The 23625-nt window shown below is 41.6% G+C and overlaps 1 protein-coding gene across 13 annotated transcripts in view; it reads left to right on the top strand.

The window, feature by feature from the left end:
• Nucleotides 1-23625, top strand: part of KLF12 (KLF transcription factor 12) — a 249681-nt gene that overhangs the window by 185499 nt on the left and 40557 nt on the right. For 9 of the 13 annotated variants that reach the window (XM_050712193.1, XM_035561280.2, XM_035561277.2 and 6 more), the window contains one exon: nt 5932-5973. The exons of the other annotated variants lie outside the window; for them this stretch is intronic. In XM_050712193.1, coding sequence (XP_050568150.1) covers nt 5932-5973 — 42 coding nt within the window. The remainder of the gene's footprint in view (nt 1-5931; nt 5974-23625) is intronic. 13 annotated transcript variants of the gene reach the window in all.

Consider the following 23625-nt stretch of genomic DNA (forward strand, 5'->3'; position numbering starts at 1 on the left):
TATTTCATTTGAATGAAATTTTACGCATCCTCAGTTCTCTTCCTTTTTTCATTTTTTTCTTACTAAAGTTATGTTTTCCCCCTGAATTTCAAGAAAGCTATTTTCCATAAAATGATACTCACAATGATGGTGTTTTAGTTATGAGAGTGCAAAAACATTCACAGATATTTGATTTTCTTTGTGACAGCGGGGGAACAGAGTGGATCACAAAGTCTTGAAGAAACATTTTTTGTAGGTTGTTCATATTGCGCTCATGAAATCGCTTAGTTTTACTCAAAACCGATCCCATGCGTTCTGCATCTGATGACCTCCATGGATGGCCACAGGCTGGGACTGTTGCTCCAGTTCATACATGTCAACTACTCTTTTCTTGTGGTACATTGAGTATTTTGTCCATACTGCCTCTCCTGATCCAGAAGTACCCCGGTCCACCATTTCACTGTTGACAAAGTGATGTCATATGGGAATTTCAGGTGTTGGCAGGCACAACGTGCCTCTTTATCATTGGTGTCTTGGAGGCAGTACTGCTTTTATCTTGTGTAATTTACACCCCCCCCCCTTTCTATTTTTTTAACACCTGGTTCCACAGACTCAGCCAGATGGGAGATGTTTGGCAGCTGAAGGACCCAGATGCCAAATTCTGGAATATAGCTTTCCTGCACTGGCACATGGGTTCATTGCTGGCTCCTTGGCTTGCACCTCTGCTAGTTTGTTGGCTAGTAGCTGTCTAGCTGGCAGCTGTAGCTCTGGGGCTGCGTTGGGGTCAGGCTGCTATGGAGTTGGATGACTTCACTGATCTGAATTACCGTGCCAGACACTGTTTTCACCTTAGTTTGCTTTGACTCTCCTCTATTCAAAGACAAACGTTTCTGCTGTTCTGTTTTATTCCTGCTGTTTGTAAGGCTAGCTCAAAGTAGTACTTCCCATTTGTCACCAGTTTTAAAAGAAAATAAGCATTGCAAAGTACACTGTTTCACTTGTTAGGACTCCCATTAAGTCATTAGGAATGTGAGGCCCAGGTCGGTACTTGCAATTCATCTCTAGCACCAAATTGTAACTGCAGAGCACTGGATTTTAGAATAATAAATTATTTTGCCTGAATTTTGATTGCTTTCAACCATGAGTGAATCTAGCCTCTGTCAAACATTAAAAGCAACATGTTTGGGGAAACAATCTGGATCATTTTTAAGGAAAAATAATAAAGAATGATGATGATAATAAATAGAATGTAACTGCCAGAAGAAAATGCTAATCTTCTCTTTGCCTGATTTGGAATGTCCTTGTTACATACTTTAGTTTTAGCTCATTTTTATATTATTTTTTTTTAAACTGAGGCAATAAAAAATAAATGCATCTAGGATAGCCAAAGAGTTTGAAGCAATTCCCTAATCTATGCCTTTTCCTCCTTGCAGCTCAGTGCATAAATACTACTTTCAGTGGAGAAAAACTGCAAAATCAGGAGGTCACTAAGACTCCAGATACTTGCAGTAAAGTACAGATTAGTCATACCTGCTAGGAAATTTCTCCTTCCTTCACTCAGCTGTTCTGAGAGCGTGTTGTGCTACACTGGAGGCAGTGGTACCTCCATTTCACACTCATAAAACTTTTTTAAACCTTGAGCAAAAAGCACTTGTGCCTAACTGAGACACCAACTTTTGCCTGTAGGTTAAGGTTAAGTTCTGCAGGGTGCTCTGACCTCTGAAGAAAGACTCCAGAATTCCCTCTTATAATCGTTGGAGACACACGCCTCAGGAGTGGTCAAAGGTCTTACCCATCTGATTTAGCTGTATACTTCTCTTTCCTGTCTAGGGAGCTTAAATGCTTCCATAGGAATACCAGCCCAGTCACATTAGAAAAGTTTTTAGGGACTGTATAGGGGACCAGCAGGAACTAAAAGCATCTACTTCATTTCGAGGTAGTCCTCACAGCTTTTTCTGGATGATAACAGAGTAGGTATGATTCTTTTGAGAAACAAGCTGGTAGCACCAACAGCAGTGCTCCCACTTTTTGCAGAGGAACATCGTTAACTTAGCTTGTCAGGTGAGACCTGTGTTCTCAGCACAAGCATTGCAGAGACATTTTAATCATTAGGATCCTCACACAGGCCTAATCACATGGGATATTTGTGGGATGGTGGAGTTTCTTATCTCCCTTCTTACTGAATATAGTGCACTGTTTAAACAAGGAGCAGAGGATGAGGAGAGTGGGTAAGCAGAGCCTGAATCCTGCCTGAGTGTGGACAGGACTGGAGCTATAGGCTTAGTTCCCTGGAGCAGTGTTAGAACAGAAACAGCCCTGGACACTGAAACAGAGCTTTCACCATTTCCTTCTTGAAGCTGAGTGCCCAGATTTCCATTATGGAGCCAGGATCCCCCTTTTCTGCCCAGCTTTTATCCCTGTGATTCTTGCATTCCTTGGGGCAGAGTAACCTCGTTTCCATCGGTGCTCATGCAGAAGACCCAGTGTCCTTTCAGGCGGTTTATTTCTGGGATGGGGGAGATGCCAAATGAGCCCTTCTGTCTGAGGACTGCAACCAACATCTCTCCTTCTATGGCCAAAAACACATGAACACATGGGTACAAGGCAGGAAGTTGCCAGTGCCACCACCATCAAAACTCTGCCTCTGTTTTGGGGTTTCTTCACAAGATGTAGGCAAAGTTCAGGACATTGCCTTTGCCTGTAGATGGAAAATGGGCACCTCCCAGAGTGAGTATATGTCTTGTGGTAGTGCCTGAAGAAGCTCTGGTGTTACAGTGAAGGACCCCATGAGTTTCGGGACATGCTGGGTATGCCTATTGATGCGACAGTGGCTGGGAATGTGGTCACGGATGTAGGGAAGGCTTTTGTGTGCCTGCATTGCAAAGCAAGGTTTCAGCATGCTGGTTTCCACACCTCCTTCAAATATTTCACTTTTAAAATTGTATTTTCTTCTTTCAAATGAGCAGTTTTTAAAATGTTTTATTTATTTATTTATATATTTATATATTTTTTATTTTTTTTAATTTAAATCAATTTTAAAAAATGTTTTTAAAGTACAAGAATTAAAGTTATTGTTCCTTTATCTGGAGGATTCCTTTTTCCCTTTTGTCTATCAGATGATGGAACTGGCTGTCCTTAATTTTTACATCTCAGCCACAATTTCTACACCATTAAAGAGTTTCTTGTCACTTTGTGTATCCCTTTGGCTTTAGAAATCATATGTAAAGGTAGAGCAAATGGTTTTTTTTTTGTTTGTTTGTTTTTTTAAAAAAAAGGTGATTGTTGCCCCTTACACATTCTTTTCAAGTGGAAAAACAATATGTGGTAACCATTAAAAAAGGGAAAATAAACACCTGCAAAGATGTTTTTCCCTTCCTTTGCAACTCTAGTATATTCTGTAGCCCAGCTAGTGCAGCCTTTAAAAAACATTTTTAAACATGCATGCTGCCAAGAGGTTGCTTTAAAACAAGTATAAGAATTTCTTGTAAGGCCTGCACTTATTCTCATAAGTGACTGCAAGGGATGAAGAGAGATGACAGAGCAAACATAAAATCCCATGTTTTGTTTATCAACAACTCTTTTTTTTTTTTCTTTTGGCCTAATGGCAGATACTTGGAGAGAGAATCTGTTTACTTCTGTGAAAGACTTGCTTAGGGTTTGCTGAATCCCAAGGCAAAAAAAGAAGGCATAGTTTCCAACTTGCAAACTATTCACTGTGTGATGAGCTAAAGTCATTTGTGGGTTTGTATGTTGCGTTTTGATGTGATTAAGTGTTGTAAGTCTATTGATTTCATGCTGGGGATTAATGATGCTGAATGAAAGAGCATCAAAGAATAAAATGTGTTTACATGCCCAATTAAAATACCCTAAAAAGAGCTGGAGAACCTATTATTGGAAAGGAATGCGATAGGGCCATTCACGCATTCTGCAGCAAAAGAAAGCTGAATTAACTTCCTTAGGCATGGAGAGAAGAGCGAAGATTTGATAAGGATTGACTGTACCTTTCTGAATGCTTAACACTCGTGTTTGACTTGTTATTTTGGAACAGGGGATTAAAGATTTTTCGTTATCAGTTGCTGCAGATCTGTCGTACTGAATCACTCCAAGCATGATGCTTAGCTGCCTGTGATTAATGAGACCATCTTTTAACTTGAAAACTTGTTGATGATGGCATGTTAATAAAGGACAAGACCCAGATATATTCAGTGCAACTATGGGCATGAGATACAGTAAGGATAAGGATGGTGTTTGCTGCTTTGAACTTGCATGGTACTTTCAGATCTCTTCGCCTTAGCATATCAACTGAAAAAAAATCTCATTGTTACCTTGAAATATTTATACTGCTAATTGGTTTGTATCTGCCCTCTGCAAATGTGTTTAACGGCTGTTTAAATTCACGGATCATATCAGGATTTGCTGTTAGGTGTCATGTTTTGTTTACCAAGATAGTGGTAGATGAAGATGGAAAAGACCTATGGTTAAATCCATCCTGTTGAAAGCCCAGTATAGACTCTTCTAATAGCATTAAAGTGTCAGTACCCATGACGTTAGCCAGAAGGCCAAGGAGAAAATGTGTTTCTGCTGTATCGTCTGTGAAGAAGGATGCCTTAATGATCAAGTTAGCATGTGAAATACTTGATGCCCTGAGCTAGGGAAAAGTTCAAACACACAGACTAATACAGCTGAGTAAATATCTGACAAGACCAGCTCGTGCACACACAGTTTTTCTCTGCTGATGCTCTGATCTGGATTAGCACATGTGAGATGAATTCAGCATTCTGATACACACTCTCATTGTCTCGGAAGGGACGGAATAATTATCCTGGGTATGGGGCAGTGGAAGGGGGGGGGTGGGGTTGACGACGTGAGATTTATTTATTTTTCCCCATTTCCACTACTTAATGCAAGACCTGAAGCCCTTAGTTACAGAACAAAGTGTCTGAGCAGTAACCGAGCTTGTGCAAACCCAAGAGAAGAGTAATGACTGCTCCTTGCAAGCTTCCTGCCTCTGTGCAGGTGCAGGAATCAGGAGCGCCTGAATAATTCATAATGTGCAAATTAGCCCCAGCTTGCTCCCACTACTCGAATCCTGCTTCTGCTTGCCTACCTAGTTGTTGGAAAGAAGAGAAATAGAGGAAGCTGGTGAAACTGGAGAGGGCAAGGCAAAAAAGTGCTGCAGCTTAAGGGCCAAGCCACAGAAACTGCTCGATGCTGGGTGTGTTTGAAGGATTATGAAGGAATTGCAATGTGCATTATTCATTGTTTATGAAGGCTTTCCTCTGGAAGCAGCAAGCTCTGGGGATCCATTCTATTGCTCTTGGAGAGGAAAAACTTCCTTTTACAAATTAAGTTTTTCCTGCTTTTATTGTTACTGTTTCTAAGAATTATTGTGTAAAAAATAATAATAATTAAAAATCTTTCAAAAGCCCATTTAAAGCCTGTTAAGCTTTTCAAGGGAGTATGCCTTTATTATGTTGAAATATGTCTGAACTCAAGGGTCTGGAGAAATTACCCTGGAAATTTCAGATGTCAGGATGGTTTGTGCTTGGCGTAAATGAGTGTTCCAAGAGCTTGTATGAAGCTAGTTATGTCTGGAGATGTAATGTATAATCAGAGCTCGTATTTTTATCATTTAAAGGACAACAGTCCTCTACTTGAAGTTGTTAGTAATAGCTTCTCTGTGGTTTCTTAGCTGTTTTTTTGTTCAGAAGAACAATACAAGAGGCAAGTTTTGCTTAATCCTTCTGCTTCATGATGCTGCAGCTCACCCAAATATTCCCAAATACAAGGCTTTGCTGAGTGCTGTTTTTATGGCAGAGGGGATTCCGGACACAAACCTGTGAGAGATCCTTGAACCGTTTGTGTGTCGCAGGACAGAGAGAAGCCTGTCTGAAAAGGGCAGATTGTTTCTGCTGCCTGTATCTGAATATCCCTTTGAAATCTCTCCTTTAGGAGATGGAAAGACGCGACCTCCCCAGCAGGAGCAGGAGCAAGGTAAGGTAGTTCTTCACATTGGCAGGTGCTCGTATGGAGGGAGGAAAAACTCTTTATGTTTTTGCTGTGCTGAATGTGAAAAGAGAAAGGAGAAAGACCCAGCAGAAAAAAAAAAAAGCTTCTTTTTTAGTGGTCTGCTTTTTTTTTTTTTTTTTCTGTCCCCCCCATATATTCCTCCTTCCTCTGTTCCCTTCTCCACCCCACCCCCTCTTGGCTCCTGCCTGCAGCAGCCGGGTCACGTTGCCATCATCTGTTTTTGTATTTCCCTCATTTGGGTAGCTGCAACACAAGCTGGCTCTCGTTTCTCGCTGATTCTGTCATTTCCGCTAGGCCCCAGGCTGGGCGGGCGCCAAGACCAACAGGTGATCCTTGTGGCTGCAGCACAGCAGGAAGGAGGCTGCGCGCGGAGGAGACCGCTCGCCAGAGGGGCTGCCTGGCCCCGCTCCATCTTGCTGTATAATTAACACCCCCTGCCTCACACCCCCCCATACCGAGCAGAAAACCTGTGCGGAACGGCTCAGCTGTGGCAGCCGTCCTGGGAAAAACGTTAATAAAGAGTGCTGCGAGAACAGCGCTGTGCAAGTGCAGGGGTGCGCTTGGTCTGAAGAGAGGAGCTGTGGTTGGCCCTCCATAGGGACATCTCGGGGCAATGCTCACAGACTTTCTTATTAGTATAGGAGCCAGGCTGGAGTGAGGTGCTAATTCAGTTAAGCTTTTCTCTAAAAGAAGCAGCTTGCGACGTCACGTGGAGTTTATTTGGGCAGGGAAGGGACATCTCCAGTCAGAGAGCTGGGGGCAGCCGGCACAGAGGCAGTGCAGGCTCTGCGATCTCTGGGCATACCCACTGGGACAGCATGACTTCACAGTAGGCATTTTTAGTGCACAAGAAAAGCTCCCAGGAATCCTCAAGACCTTATTTATTTATTTATTCATTTATTTTGAGGAAACTCCTAAAGATGTTGTTGCTTTTGTTTATTACTACTTTATTTAATAAAAACAGTTATATCTAGGAGGTGATAGTGCCTCCACAAAACCAGTTTCGAAATACTATCTCCAAGACTTAGGTTAACCCATTGCCATATCCCGTAGCGTGAGATAATGTGTCCCTGGAAACTCTAACTGCTTGTTTGTATTTGTGAGGCGGGCTGATGTCTTAAGATAGACGCTTGGTAGCCGTAATCCTCTGAAAAATAGATGGTATCTCAAATGCTTTCTGCTCGGTACACAAGGAAGCTAAATTGCCTCTTCCCACCTGTGGAGTCAGCGTTAGTGGTTTGAAAGCTGAAGGTTGTATAGAGACAAGGTCTGTAGGCACATTCTCAGGGAGCTGGGCTATCTCTCAATGCACCACAGTACAGCTCAGGAGCAGGGCCAGGCTGCTGGGAGAAATGAACTGGGAAGCCTCGATCAGCTCTGCCGGTGAAAATGTGGTGTTGCAGCAGATCTGCACAACAGCAAGTGTGCGCAGTGCCTGCCCGACCGTTCCTGTGGTACAGAAACCAGAAGCACAAGCAGTAACGAGAGTAAACTCAGGAATGAACCATCAACATATTTAGTAATGCTTCTAGCAGCTAGTCGTCTGCAATCCTTTTAAGTAAGGCAGGAATCTGGGATTTCGTTTCTCTGCGAGGATATGTTGTTCTGCAGTTTGTCAGGCATCTGAAGTGGGAAAAGAGCCCTAGCAGGGACACATGGCATCCTGGAGGTAGTTTATGTGTGTGGAAACCTAAAGGTGATTCAAGACTGTAACTGCAGAAGGTTCTTCATGATTATTTAGTTTATTTCCCTTGGACATGTCTCCCTAAGCTAAAATGTGCACTGATAGATATTATCATTGTTATTTGTTAGCCCTTTTTGCCCCTTCTTTTCTCAGTGCTGGTTTACTGCTTTCATGCCTTTCAAAACCTCTGGAGTATAAGACCAATAGCAGGGACTGAGATGTTTCCTTCGAAACAAACAGAATTATTCTGTTCTCTCCTCTGTATCTGGTGGGATATCCTATTCTCTGCATTCGCAGTGGGTTGTGGGCAAACCCGAATAGTGCCTGCAGCTGGCTCTGCCATCCCTCTTGCATCCCCTTGAGTTAAGGGGCTAGTTGGAATAATTTCTTTATCAGGTATTTACTCACTGGCTGGTGACCTCTGCATACGCCCCTGGGCATGAAGCAGAAGCTGTTATAGCGAGGGCAGGCAGGGTGACCAGCCCGGTGACCCCATTTCATCAGGATGCAGCGGTAATGGTTGGAGAGGCTGGAGAGCAAGCAGAAATACTTCCCTTCTGCAGGCAGAAGTCCTCGCAGGAGTACTGCCGGCTGGAGAAAAGCATCCTTTGGCAGCCCCTGGAAAAGTCAAGTTTTCCGATGCATTTGGCAGGCAGCCTGGAGCAGATCCATTCCTTATGCCAGCCCCGTGGAGCACCACCCCTTGCAGTCCTCCCTCCTGCTGTAGCACATACCTTACTATTATTAATAGTCTGGAGGCGCCAGCAGTGTGCTTTGTTCTGGGCGGTATGCGGTTGCCCAAAGAGCAGGGGGTTGTATGGCAATTGTTTTTGTACTGGGAGATGTATTTGGTAATGAGCACTCTAGTTTTTCCTGGTCGTTCTCTTTAATGCACCTTCCTCTGTTTTGCCTCCTCCCCGGGCTGTCCCCAGTGCACCCAGCAGGCAAAGGATGCTGCAGTCCCTCCTGCAGAGGACAGGGAAGTGCTGTCAGCACACAGAAGTGTGAGAGCAATGGATTTATATAGCACCATAGAGCTTCAGTAGGAATACATCACCTACATCAAGCGGCCTTTCCAGTTCCCCAAACAGTGAATCCTAAAAATTAAATGAAGAGCAAGTAAGAGAAACACATCTGTTGCAATTCTTCTAACTTAGGCTGAGAGCATGCAGAGTCCCACAGTGTGATTTGTCAGTGCATTACATCGTGTGCAGAGACATGAGCTGCTTCTGGGTGTTTGCTGTGGTGCGTCTTGGCCCAAAGACAAAGACTTTGTGATGCCATCCTGTGAAATCAGTGAAAGCTTCAAAATCTGGGGCTGCTCTTTGCTAAAATGTAGATCCTTAATGGTCGTGTTTATTTTGGAAATGACAAGATTTTCAAATCCATCTACTTTCGGGCTTCAAAATCTAAGCAAAATAAGATACAGATTACCATGCAAGCAAATGGTGCTTTTGGAAAAAAAACGTGGAGTGAGAAAGCATGATAACAAAACATCCCGTCCTAGGGATTTCTCCAAGCATGAGGAATAAGAATTGGTAACGTGCATTGAACCTCACGTCCCCCGTATCAGTAACTGTTTGATGTTATTTCTGTGACCTGTATACTTCCTCTTGTTACACCGTCTCCTCCCGTTTTTCCACCCTGTGCAGCTCTACTGTTTCACTGAGCGCTAGCTCCGTGTGGCACATAGTTTGTCTTTTTAACTACTTCGTGAAGTACTGAGTACTCTTTTGGGTGCCATAGAAGTAATAATAATAATAATTTGCTAGGTGTACTGTGTCAAGTTTTTTTGTGTTTTTTTTTTTTTCCTGCATTGTTTGTTACACAAGGGTGACTACTGCATACTGATAACTCAGAGGTAAGATAAACCTCTAATGCAGGAAGGGAAGTGATTTTGGTTTACTTACGAATACCCTCAGTAACAAAAGTCTGCCTTCCAGTATACCCGCACTTTTCTAGGATAGCACATTTCACTTGGATGCAGCATCACCAAAGGTCAATAGTAATCAGGGCTAAATTGCTTCTAACGCAAAGGTAACGCAACAGCCTCATTATACCAGTCATCGTTTTCATTGTTAATTCCATGTTATTTAACTTCTCTCTGGTTTCTCCCCAGTAACTGTGGCAATAGACAGCCAGGATGAGCCATCTACTGCTGGTGCTTGAAAGGTACAAAAAGCATTGCAGAGAGGATCGATTGACTGCAGTGGCCGTATTGGGCAGAGACCTTACTTGAACCAGAAGTAACCAGAGGGAGGTGTAAACTGGCTTAGTTCTCCAGCAGACCTCTGGATATTAAGGATGCACGCAGCGGTTCAAGGCAGGCGTTCAGAGTCCGGTCGTGTTCAGATCACGTTCCCTTGGCTTCCTTGTTTTTGCTGTGTGTGCTTGCAGACAAGGCAGCAGAGGGGAATTCTCTAGCTTTTGCATTTAACATTAGACATGTAATTGGGTGGAGAATTAATGTAAACTTAAAATAATTTAGTTTCACAGTCATTATACTCCTTTGCTTTAAATTATTTAGCTTTGTGTCTCTGGTATCTCCCAAAAGCCCTGCCATTACTGATCAGCTGGCTCTCTTTATTAGCTTGTATTTTCTCCTAAAAGCAAGGCCTCATGTACAGTGTAATTATCCAGCAATGCCAATTAACTGCATAATTCCTTTTTCTGTAAAACTGCTGTGTAAATTACTTTTCATTTCACGAAAATGACGAGTATGGCAATTTTGCAGAAGGTTTTTTGTTATTGTCAGTGGTTTTTTTTTTTTAATCTTTTTTTAAAGGATCCCCTTTCCAGCCACCCTCTCCATCACTGTGTCGTGATAAGAGATCATTAAATACTGTTGTGTATAATCTTGGTGCAAGCATTACGCCATACAGTGATTTCAGAGCAGAAAATTAAAGTCGTTTCCATAGTATTGGTACTTGTACCACCAGACCTGATGAGCAAAAGTTACTAAGATACTCTACTCTCTTGGAGCAGGGATGTTTTTAGGGAAAATGCTCTTAACACCAAGGTCAAGGAGACTCATTTGGTTGAGCCAGCTGTTGAAATTTCTGCCACTTCTCAACTTTTCAGTCTGTCCGTTGCTGCTTCCAATATGCTTCAGTCACCTTTGCAGCCTGCACGTCCTGTTTGATTTTGGCTGTTGTTCCTTCCCCAGGCCTAAACCCTTGACAGTGGCTCCTCACCTCTCTTCCAATGTCTCATGCTGAAACCAGGAAGCCCACACATCTCTCTTCCATGCCCTTAGCTAGTTCTCCATGGTCCATACACCTGCCTCCTGGGCTGGATGATACTTGAAAAGATGGCATGTCCTTATGAGACTATGAAATATTCTTGAGTAGGAAATGTTACTGTGCTCCTCAGCTTGTCGTTTGGATTAGGCCCGAACAAAAGAGTGGGCAATGCACAGCAAAGAGTTGTTGGACAGGTGGATAGCCAAGGTATGTTGCAAGCTGAACTTCTCCCTTCCTGATGAGTGTGATTCCTTGGATTTATCTCTTTTTTTTTTTTTTTTTTTTTTAAGCTGTCCTTTGTTGATCATGCCGTATCCTTGTAAATACCACAAGCAATGTGAGATTTGGAGGTCATCCTACTCATGATGTTTTAAGAACCAGCACACCTACTCCTTTGGTATGGAGGTCCTTCACTAAAGCTGGCATTTTATTTCAAAAGTGTATGTTTCACTACTGTGTGTGTAGAAACAAATGATTGAAGTCTAAAATCCTTCCTACTGAGTCAGTCCAAGCAGACCCAGTAACTTGCTTATTCTTTACTGAAAGGGCATCACAAGGTTGGTATAGAGTGATTCTTCCTCTGGAATACCTATTTCCCCTCCGCCCATACATCTTCTACTTTATAGCTTTAAAAAAAAATCAGTAGTTTATGCATTTTTAGACTCTGAGGCCGTTTCTTGACCCTAACGTTTAATATGCATAGAAGATGCCACCCTTTATGAACTTGTCTAATCCTCCTTTGAAACCATTTATTCTTTTGACCTCTGTAGCATGCAGTGGCAATGAGTTCCAAGTATGCGTTATGTGAGGGAAAAAGTTCTTCTCTCTGTTTAGTTTAAGCCTTCAGTTCTTAGAAAAAATAGTGAATAGTCACTTCCTATCATTACATTCTTGGCTGTGCAGAGCTCTGCTATCTCCCCTCAGTTATCTCACAGATTTGGCATTCCAAGGGTAATGTAGTTGTGGGCCAGCTGTCAAAGATGTGGCTGAAATAATTTTCACAGGGGGAGTTTTCACTCTGCACTCCTCCATGAGACCAAACTATTCCTAGATCTGACATCGTTTCAACCTGCTACTAAAAATAGGATAAATTAAAGAAACATGCTTCCCACTACTCATACCGAACTACTCTATCGCTCTTCACGTGCAGAGCATCACTACAAATCATTTCTCATGCACAGATAGTTGCCAGGCATAAAACTACTGCAATGCCAGTCGTTTAGCTGCTCTCACCATTTGCTTCTAGTGAGTCGTTGCTTGTTCAGTCCTCTGTTTTTTAAGTATGACAAAATGAAACATGTTGCTCTTCTGCTGCTTGAGATAGTGGTGTATCCCTGTAGAATCACTTTTGCAGTGCCAGGAAGAACTAGGGTCACTGTACCAATTGTTCTAATTATTTCTAAATTTCTCTCTCTAGCCTGTATTTCTGGAACTAATTTGTTGTCTTTGTATATTGTTTTATGTCTTCTTTTGTTTAATCCCGTGCACCTGCGCTTTTAGACTATGTGCTCTTTCGCTCATGTTCTGTGTCGCAGTGAGTTACAGCAGTGAGCAGATGGAGCCAGACAAATAAGTATTTTTAATAATTAAAAAAGCTGCTTTATTTTGTCTAAAGATGCAAATACATATTTTGCAGGTTTTAATTTCAGTTCCTGAATTGTAGGCCTTATCCACTTGCATTAAAAATGATCCTGACATAGTTACTTCTCTGTCTCTTCTACTCTCAGTGACCTTAACAGACAGTATTTTTGCTGACACATGGCTTAGCAAATAAGGGCTGACATAGTAAATGAACTTTTTTCTTTGATGTGGTTCATATAATTGTTTTCCGTCAGGCATTTGCAATAGTGTTTTTAAATGTTTAATTATACTCAGTGTAATTAGAAATCTACTACATGTGTCTTATTTTGAAGGGAAAAAAGTAGCCACTTCTTCAGTACACTCATTTTTTCCCCCAAATTCCACAACAACATTGCTACTGAAAATGTTTTCTCCTATTAGTTTATTAGTTCATTATCACAGCAGAGAGATCACCATCTGCAAATCTACATAGGCCTTCAGCTAGAGTGGTTGCTGATACCAAGGACAGATTTTTGTAGGACATGAGGGGATATTATTTTTCAGTGTAGTATAAACCCCTCTCATGTTTCAATGGTACACCTCTGTACTGCAGAAGGGATTTGCATCAGTATATGTAGTAAAGCGTTGCTCTGCATAGCAGTCTGTCCCTTGTAATTGGGAGGAAAAGACACTAACATGTTGCTTTGCAGCAAGGATTTGCTTAATTGTAACAGAGGGAGGGCTGTAAACCATGCTAAGTCATAAAGGTCACAGCTTCTGTGAAAAGTTTCTCTATTAATAGTCTATAAGTATTTTGTTTCTGCCAAGCTACTGCTTAGAACCAAATTAGTCCCTCATTACAAGTCTGATACATTAAAGTCAAGGGTGTATCAGCATGCCCTGTGTTGCCTCCAGACACCCTCCGTGGTCTCTCGCTCAGACTGCATTTTCATAAATACATGTGTATGGCAAATACGAGTAGACAAATGACTAAATGATTTGTTGGGCAATCAAACAACTTGTGAAACAAACAAGTCGTCTTTTCTTTCCTTTTTCTCCTCTCTTAAATGCATTTCCCAAACCACTACCTTGTTTATCAGCTGCATGGAAATAGTTGCCTTGATTTCTCAGTGTCAGCTTTTGCCTTCAGTGTTAGCAGCTAAAGATGTCACCATGGATAAATTTTCAGTGTGACTCCTTTCACCAGTTAAGTAGGTATGTAGAGTTCATTCCTCATTTAATGGAATGAGGTAGACATCCCCATTTAAGAACTGGTTGTTTGAAATGCATGAGGTAAATTTTCCCAAGGAATGCCAGTTTCTCCCTGTGTCTCTCTCTCTGTCCCTTGGCCATCAAAGGAGACTAAGCAAACCACTTAAGTAGGTTAGAACAGAGTGAAAGAGAATGAGTCTTAAAGAAGACATAACAAATGTAGAGGAAATGTAAGGTAAAAATTACCATCCTGGAGAAAAAAATCTTCCTTCCCTGAAAATTAGTATGTGAGTTCTAATTCTAAATGCCATAAAACAAGCACCAAGAGGAAGCCAGGAAAGTGGAGTTTGAAGGATGAGTTATCTGAAATCAAGTACACCTTTACATTAGGTAGGGATATGGGACCATGGCTCGAGATTCCTTATCTGCCATATGTCATATCCCTGTTATCCTAGCTTTCTTACATAATGATGTTTAAGGATACCTCAGTCACCCTTATTTTCCACTGTAGATCATACCTCATGTAAAAAATAACAATTTAAAAAAAAAAGTGCAGGTAATTACTTCGTGTGTCAATCCTTTGTCTGAAAAATGGTAATAACATTGTCCATCAGCCTCACCTGGGTATTGAGAGAATAAATTCATAAATCTGAAATCAGTTCAGATATTTTGTTGATTCTTATAGTAAAACCTATGAATTATAGATAAACCTGATAATAATTGAGAAGAATGAGAGGAGGAAGGTTTACTGCTTCGTTTGCTCTTTTTGCTCCCTCTGGTAGCACAAAAATGAATTGTTCATTACTCTAGTCCTAAGGGTGAGACCACTGGTGACTTGTGATGTTGTAATAAATTGTGTTGGGTCCTTGAAATAGTTTCTAAAGTGGCCATGCTTCATGTGTCATTTCTGACTTGTAATTGTGTTAGACCCAAAAGTAAAGATTTTGATCCCAGTGGTGCAAGGGCACTCATGTGAGCTACCCTTTGCGCCTTCAGGGATTGTCTTTGACTTCTGTGGGGTCCCACGTGGATATAGGTTCAGCCCCCTGGATACAATTGTGGGGTTTGACTCTCAGATCCACTGACTGCTGTTCTTTATCCTAAAGCACACCACAAAATACACAACTGTGTATGTCAGTATTGGGTGGTCAAGACTTCCTCTTTAAAAAGCATTGGGATAATGTTAGTGTTGTGCTACATCTGGGATGCTTCAGTTGTGGTTTAAAACAAAGGTAAGACTCCTACCCACATGAGCTCTGAAATTTCATTTCTGGTTTTCATGCTTGAGTCCTTTAGCCATGACACAACAGGGTGATATTAGTTATTTTTACAAAACTAGCAGGTGTAACTTAATTACATAGGCGAGTGGGCAAATCTAATGGACAGGGTCTGGTCCCCATTACTAGTTGTGGGTTTTGGTCACTTCTTCCATGTGGGCACTGGTGTTCAACAGGCTGTTGGTGGAACACACCGGAGGAATGGCGGTGGCACATGCTAGCTCCCAAACCTGCTGCTCCATACAGCTAGAGGAGTGCTGGTGGATCAGGCATGTATGGCTTTGGATGGAGGGAGAAGAAGCAAAACTGCTGCCTTTATTAGAATATTAGCTCACTTCAGCTGTATCATAAAACCACACTGTGAAAAATGTCATGTAATGACCATGCAGTTTGTAATGCTGGTCAAACAGAGTTTAGGAAGAGCCCTCCTCTTTATTCAGACGTCTTAATATTATCTGATCTTGCTGTAAAGCAAGTCAGAGATGAATTCATAAGTTAAACTTGATATTTATTGTCTTAGGTGTTTATATGTCTCAGACATTCTCCGTGTCAGTCTCTTAAATTCTTGTTTAAGAAAATACTGCTTCTTATAGAAAAACATATTTGCTGACTGCAACCAGAGGAAGATGAAGATACTCGTGTGCTGTGTTTCTATAGCCTTCATGATTCCAGAAGACCATGTGTATGCCTCACAGCAAGGTCCAAGCTTCTTAACTTCAGCTTCACCGGCCTTATAATATTTGGGGCCTCAAAAGGCATGCAGGGGACTGAACCATGTGCATTTGTGCATTCTTCCTCTCCTTTTTTCTTTCTTTTTTTTTTTTTTTTTTTTTTTTTTTTTTAAGACCGCCACATGAAGTAGTGCTCAGCAGGATCTACTCTGAAAGTCAATTTCTTGAGTGGGCTCTGATGTCCCTACATGTCCTTAGCAATAGAAAAAAAGATCATGACAATATGTGGAAATCCTCAAAATGCTAACATTAACTGTAAACTTAAAGTGCAATAGCTTGTTTTTGAAAGCACGTTTATGGGAAACTGCACAGAGAGGACTGATCCAGCTGAACTGGAATTGTTTGCCCTAATGAAATCGTTTGGGTGCTTGAGGGTTCACAGAATCAGGCTCTAATTGTGACAGATTATAGATGTTAAGTAATTATGCAAGCATGGACTTTTAGAAATCTCTGTTTAAGATATTTTCATATTTCCATTTGATTTACTTGAATGCCAGAGATGTGATCATGTCTAAGAGCATGCAAGAAACGCTAAGGTTGGACAAGGTAAAACCCTACCAAATACCCATTACAGGGGAAGACATATAGCATAGAAAAAATAGACTTAGTAAGAATGGTGTCTGAGTGGCAAAATTAAAAGCAAATATTAGGGGAAAGGAAAAGGGATAGGAGATCAGATGAAGGGTTTTAGTCTGAGTGATAGCTTTCCTTATGTGTTAGTTTTTGCAACATGTAACGTGGCATTGGCTCATCTAATAAACTCTACCAGCATAGTGTCAGTATACTGCGCCCGAAGAGAGAGATTTGTAAAATTGTTTGGTGCTTTAAAGACGTATTCTTTAGGTAGACTTTTTTCCTGGTTCAAAGTCATTACGAATTGGCACCTTTTTGTTCTGTTTCTTCTATGTCTCTTTCTTTTCTCTGTCCTTTGCCCCCTCCCTTTCTATTTGAGGGGCTGTCATTAGACGAAAAGAAGCACTTTTTTTCTAACACTTCTCCAGGTGCCTGATACGGGAAGGAGGAGGTGGAAAATCTTCCTTTCTTTTTTTTTTTTTTTTTTTTTCCCACTTCAGGCCTCAATTATTCTGTATGCTTTGAAGAACCATGTAGCTTAACTGCAGGAATGGCCTGATTTCTTTAGTGAAAATGCCTCACAGTGATCTTCCTCAAACTGCTTGGAGCACTGAAGTCTTTATTTTCGGGGAAGAGAAGGAAGTATAGAATTATTTGGAGGGTTAAGGAACAAAGACCAGTAGACTAAGGAAGGAGAAAACTTAAGAACTAAAGGAGGCTGCTGCCATCTAGAGTCGAGACTTAATGCTGATTATGTTTTCAAGACTGGCATTCAATTAATGCTTTTGTGAAAACAACAGTAGAGGAAAACCCCCCAGAGTAACATAATTACTTTCCTTGCTTTTAATTTCAGTGGGAATAGTTGGAACTTATAAACATGTTTTGGATTTTTATTAAGTGCTTTTTAGTGCAGATAGTCTAGGTGCATTAACTCTGATTCAGATTTTCTAATCACATGTAGAAATTTAGAAATGGCATAGATGGTGCTAAAAGGTGGACAATGATTTACAAATAAGCACACGTCTACAGGAGTTGCAACAACAAAAAATTGCAATCAAGCTGGATAGTGACAACTGAAACTGAAAACACTCCCTTCAACACTTTAGTCAATACAATGCAATTTCCATTCATATTTGTATCTCTAGGATTTGCTGTATTACTAAATATGTAGGTTTTACTTCCTTCATCTTTATAATTCTTAAATTTTAACATAATGTTGTTAAATCCCAAATTTCACTTGATGGTCAAATTGCAGAGGGGTTTGGAGCTTTTCAAAATATATTCATTTGGAGTGAAAACTGTGTGTGTGTTTAGAAGCTAACCAGGCTGGTTAGAAGCTAGGCCTTCTCTCCAGAGGGAAAGAGAGAAAACAGGTTACTCAGTTTCCATGAGTTCAGACCTTGGAGAAATATAAAAGAACAGCTAATTGAATAATATGTCATGCCCTCTTCTTAAGATTCTGACCAACTTAAAATTTGACTTGAATTTTAAACCCTTTGTGGTGGTTTTACCCAGCTGGGCAGCTGAACTCCACCACAACTGCTGTCTCACTCCCCATCCTCAAAGAAAATAGGGGAGAAAATATGATGGAAAGGGCTCAAGGGTAGAGATGAGGACAGGGAGATCACTCAACAATTAACATCGCAGGCAAAACAGACAGCATAGGGAGATTAATGAGATTTATTGCCCGTCACTAGTGGAACAGAACAGTAAGAAACTAAAAGCAAACTAAACACATTTCGCCATCCACCCACTTCCACCTCCTCCCCCAACAAGGGGCACAGGGGAACAGGGAATGGGGGCTGCAGTCAGTCCCTAATGCTTTTTGTCTCTGCCGCTCCTTCACAGTCACTCTCTGCCCCTTCTCCACGTGGGGTCCCTCCCACGGGATGCCATCCTTCCCAAACTGATCCTGCAGGGGTTGCCCACAGGCAGCAGCCCTTCAACAACTGCTCCCATATGGGTCTGTACCATGGGATCCATCCCCTAGGAGCAAACTGCTCCAGCATGGGTCCCCCACAGGCGGCAGCTCCTCCCAGGCCCCCTGCTCCTGCGTGGGCTCCTCTCCACGGGCTGCAGCTCCGGCCCGGGGCCTGCTCCCATGGGGGCTCTCCATGGGCCGCAGCCTCCTCCAGGCCACATCCACCTGTTCCACCGGGGGCTCCTCCACAGGCTGCAGCGTGGAGATCTGCTCCATGTGGGACCCATGGGCTGCAGGGGGACAGCCTGCTCCACCAGGGGCCTCTCCACAGGCCGCAGGGGAACTTCTGCTGCGTGCCTGGAGCGCCTCCTGCCCTCCTGCTGCACTGACCTTGAGGTCTGCAGGGCTGGTTCTCACTCCTCTCTTCCAGCTGCTGTTGCACAAAAGGTTTTTATTTCCTCTTTCTTAAATCTGCTTTCCCAGAGGCCCAACCAATGTCACTTACTGGCTCAGCTCTGGCCAGCAGCAGGTCCCTTCTGGAGCCGGCTGGAGCTGCCTCTGATCTGACATGGGGCAGCTGCTGAGCTCTGCTCACAGAGGCTACCCCTGCAGCCTCCCTGCTACCAAATCCTTGCCACATAAGCCAAATACAGTGTTTTGTCTTGAATTAACAAGTCTGTCTGGTATTTTCCAAGTTGACTGTGTTCTCCTTTGCAAGGGTTTACAAAGTGTCCTGGGAGTACAGACAGAAATGCAACCTAGAGTAGAAGAGCACATACAGAGAGGCTATTCCCACTGTGATATTGTAGGACTTTTCTCATTTGTCTCCTTCCTCAGATGTCCCTGCAGCTCCAGCCTCTCAGTCCCTTGTGTAACACAGTAGTTAGCATGCAGACCTGGTGATAGCATGCTGGGAAGGACTGGGAACAGGGCAGGCAGCTGAAGAAGATCCATTGCAGAGTTGTTTGGATTAAGGCTTATAAATCACAAGTAAGAACTGTTTTGTTTGTTTGTTTGTTTTTGTTTTTTACAGTTTTTCGCCTTTCTAATTACAATTAGAAATCAAAGTTAGTGACCTTTATCTGGAGTACTTGGAGGTTTATAGCACCTTGAAGGTTTGTACCACCTTGAAGTAGGACAGCAACAGACGCTTTTTGTCCTGTGTCGCACACATCTGGTGCCCTCACTTGTATGGTCCTCCATTGCAACTCTCTGCTCCTGGCTGCCCAGTTTCGTCGTCCCAAGGGAAGAGCTGGCAATGCGTCCTCCTGGGAGGAGATCGATCCTCTCTAGCACAAAGCCCATCTCCTCTGTCCCAGCAGGGCAGCATTCCACTCAAGTCTAAGTTTAAGTTAGCAGGAAGAAGCAAACACTGTTGATGACACCACCTGTTCTGGGGCTAGCAGAAGCTCCTGCTCTTGCATTTTCTTTAGGACTGCAAAGCAGGTTGCCTCTCAGTACAGCATCTGTGAAGAGCAGCACGTCCTGTGCAGTTTCTAAAGGCATTATAAATACTGTTATGTGCTTGAAATACTCGAGGTGAGGTGTGGCATGTGATGCCTAATGGGTAACAGACCCCCAACTTGAATATCCACAAATGTCCCATTCCTAATGTATGGCTTGCAGAGTGATGGAACAGCCTCATTCGCCTTGGCAGATCACACTGTCTCCCTGCTAGGGGAAAGAGAACAACCATCTGGTAGAGCAGAGCAGGGCTGGGTTCAGCTACCCTGTGTAGTACACGCAAGGGCATGGGCTGCAGCTCACACTCTGCTACATTATTTGATGCTACATACTTTCAGAATAGGTACATACTGCCATTGCAGCATCCTTATGTCTTTTCATCACTGGTACACTCTAACTCCAGAGCCTTGATGTGCCTGCTTATTAATTAATAATAACGTTTTGAATTAGTTTACATAATTCCATTCTCTATATAAAATACTGTGTTTCAATTAGCCTCCCTTTCACGTGTCATTTGATACTCTTAATTTTCAGCTGCTCAGATTTTTATCTTTTAGTTTTAGTGAATTAAATGTGCCAAAACACTTTGTGTTTGAGAACTGCCTTTTAGCTACCTATATATTGACATTTGTGTCTACACATGCAGCATTACCTAATTTAAAATCGAAAAGTGCTCTTCGTCCTTTGGCTCTGGCTGCGTTTCTCTGACCTCAGAACAGAAAGGAATATGGTTCTGTTTTCATGTAAGTTCAGCTAAGGATCAAACATTTCACACACTTTGATAAATCTGCTCAGCCACTTTTTAAAAAGAAGGCTGTCAAAAAGCACTTTATAGTTTTACTCTTCTTTCTCATTGTCAGTTCTTTGAATTATCCTATTCTGAGTCTTGAAAATAACTTCACACTCGTTAGTAGTTTTGTCTTTTTCTGGTTTTCCCCAGTATGCTCTTGTCTTGTTATTGCAGCCTAGACAGAAATATTAAGAAGAACTTAAATTCACAAAGTACCTGAATGCTTTTTCTGTTCATCGCCTTTGAACTACTTGATCTCTGTATTTAATTCTGAGGTCTAAAATGAAACGCTGGCACCGTACCTTTCTTTCTGCCTTGCTCAATTTTCCACAGTTCTGAAAGGAGAATGAGAATTATGACAGATTACTCATACTATTTTTCTTTGTAGTTGCTGCAATTAAGAAGATTCACTCAAAACTTTTTGAGGCTTTTGGGCTTGGGGTTTTTTTTGGATTAAAATTCTCTGCTTGCTAGTCTAACATGATTACCTCCTCCAATCTCTTTTTACCTCTTCTGTTTTAACAGAATTTTAAACTAACACAGTATTTCCGTTTACTTTCTTCTTTGGGGCATAAGCATCTCAGAATTTATGAGCAGGATCTGGGTTAAAAAAAAAAAAGGGAAAGAAAAAAGTAGATTAGTTTGCTTATATTCTCTGACAGGTTTGTAGGATTTGGCATTTTGTCATTAATAAATTCATTGCATTCTTCAAAGTAGAGTTTTAAATGGAAGAAAATACAGAGGGGAAGAATATTCTGCAGAGGAGATATTTTCCATGTTTTTAGATTTCTGGATGCTTTCTTCATTCTTCATTATGGTAGTTCTGCTCACCCTCCCTCATTTACAATGGCATCCACACAGCGTAACGTCATTAGATTATGCATACAACATATGTATCTAATCCTGCAAATGCTATTGCCATGCTTCTTGGCTGAGAACTTAATATTATTTCAGGGAGCTGTGCTGCATTCAGTAGATTTACAAATCTGAACAAGACCTGAGAAGAGCAGCAAACTGCTTAGATTGCTGGAGGGGATAACTAAGAGTCAGAGTAAAAGAGTTAAATACGTATTGCTTGGCTAAACAGCAGTTCTGGGGAGTGTAGCATCATGTCTTAGAAATGTACAGGAGAGAAGATAGAACAAGAAAGAATCAATTAAGGCTGTAGATGAAAGTATTAGGTAAAAGCAGCAGTTGATTAATTTCATCTACTTAAACCTCAGTTTAAAAACTTTCTGCCAGCACCTTTTCTTTGCATCATAACATGTGGTGGAGGAAAAAAAATATTTTTGAATATCTAAACCGAGAAAAGAGAAAAAAAAAGAAAACCATCCCTTATGGGTGGAAACTAGATGACAGTGTGACAGTGGGCTCTGTAATCTCATTTTGTTGGATTCCCCCAATTTGGGGGATCTCCCAGTCCAACAGTAATGAGTTGGCTGCTCCTTTTTTAGATGTATTGTATTACCTCCTCCTTTTCTTTGTCAACACATCCTATAGAACCTTTGTTGCTACTGTCCCCATACAGCTGCCTCCAGAAGAGAAGAAGAGGTGTCAGGTGGAGCATATGTAATTCAAAATTCTGCTACATTGTAATTGGTCTTGTCTGTGCAGGCAAAAAGAGTATCACCCATGCTGTGCTCATGCCTCCTCGTACGCCTGTCCTCTTAATCCATATTTCTATGTCAGTTGCAATGCTGATAATCTGCATAGTGTTATTTGGAGGCCTAAACCCATTCAGAACTGCAAAGAGAGTAGGGAGGGACAGGTAAAATGGGTAAAATTATGTCTCCGTGCAAATCGGTAGCAGGTTTCTAGCTGTTGTGACCAGAATTACCCCCTGAGATAGTGATCTGTTATTAGAGCTATCTACTTATAAGTTGGCTCTTCTGCATTTCATAATTTGAGCCATTCAAGATTTTGCTCTTTTAAAAAGTTTTCTTTTTTTCAGATATTTACAAAGAGCTCTTCACCAAGATGCCCTGTTAGATGCCCTGTTAACTTGAGTAAAAAAATATTTATATTACCATGTCTCCATTTAAATAGGCACTATTGTCCTTGAAATGTCAAATATAATATGACATGTCAATTGTTGTATGTCAGGCACATGATGTATTTTCAGCCCCTGTTGATTTAGATGGGTTTTGACGTGTGCTTGACATATTATAATGGTGCTTCTTCAGTTCAGTGAACGTCTTGAAAACAACATTGAATGGCACATAAATCACAGCACCACCTTTTGCGGGGACATTTGCCAGAATATGAAGTAGAGGCTTTTCACTCCTGTTAGTGTTTGGCTAATAATGGTTCTCTAGTTCCAGGTCTGGGAGCTTGCAGTTTCGGGCGGGTTTGTCAGCAGAGCAGAAATGGTCTGATCACAAACCTGCTTTACTCAAGGATTTTTTAATCATTGCTTTAGAAAAAGAAAATCTAACGTTTTCTAAGAGATCTTCTATAAGTCACCTACCACTTGGCTTCCCATTTTGTCTAGCGATGTGTGTGTAATATGAAAGCATGCAGCAAGACTGTAGGGCTGACCATGATACAGCATTAATAAGGATTTCTTCTTAACCAGGTTCACCTAAAATACGCATCTAGACAGACTAAGGATGAGACACTCTCTAAACATCATTGCAAACAGTAGCATTCACCAACTGCTAGCAGGCTCAGAAATAAGATGAAATTGTTCTGAAGTTTTTATACTCTATATTTTCATATTTTAATAGTTGTATTTAGTACTAGTATTTACTGTTCTGCCTGAAAATCATGGGTGAGGTTGCAGCCCCCTTACTGCTGTGCTTGTACAAGCATATGATTAGATTCAGCAACTAGCAAAGTGACGATAAGCCTAAGATGGTGGGAGGCGGAAGAGAGAAGGAGGAAAAAGTAGTATCCCCATACTTTAAAAAGCAGGAACACGCAAATAATAAGGGACAGCACTGAGGTTATCCAGGAGATCCATTGCAGCACTCTGGAGCCCCATGTTGTCTTCCTTTCCTGATCGTCTTTGCTATCTGAATGTAATACATTGCTTTAATGAGAACTTGTGCGTTTAATTCAGGTGCATTTTCAAATGGTACGGTTGAGTAATATGGGCACTGAAATAATGTGAGACTTCGTAATAGTGTTGTGCTTCAAAAAGGCTCTTAAATCCAGTGCTTT

Source organism: Cygnus atratus, chromosome 1 (assembly GCF_013377495.2).
Source record: "Cygnus atratus isolate AKBS03 ecotype Queensland, Australia chromosome 1, CAtr_DNAZoo_HiC_assembly, whole genome shotgun sequence".
Lineage (NCBI taxonomy): Eukaryota > Metazoa > Chordata > Aves > Anseriformes > Anatidae > Cygnus > Cygnus atratus.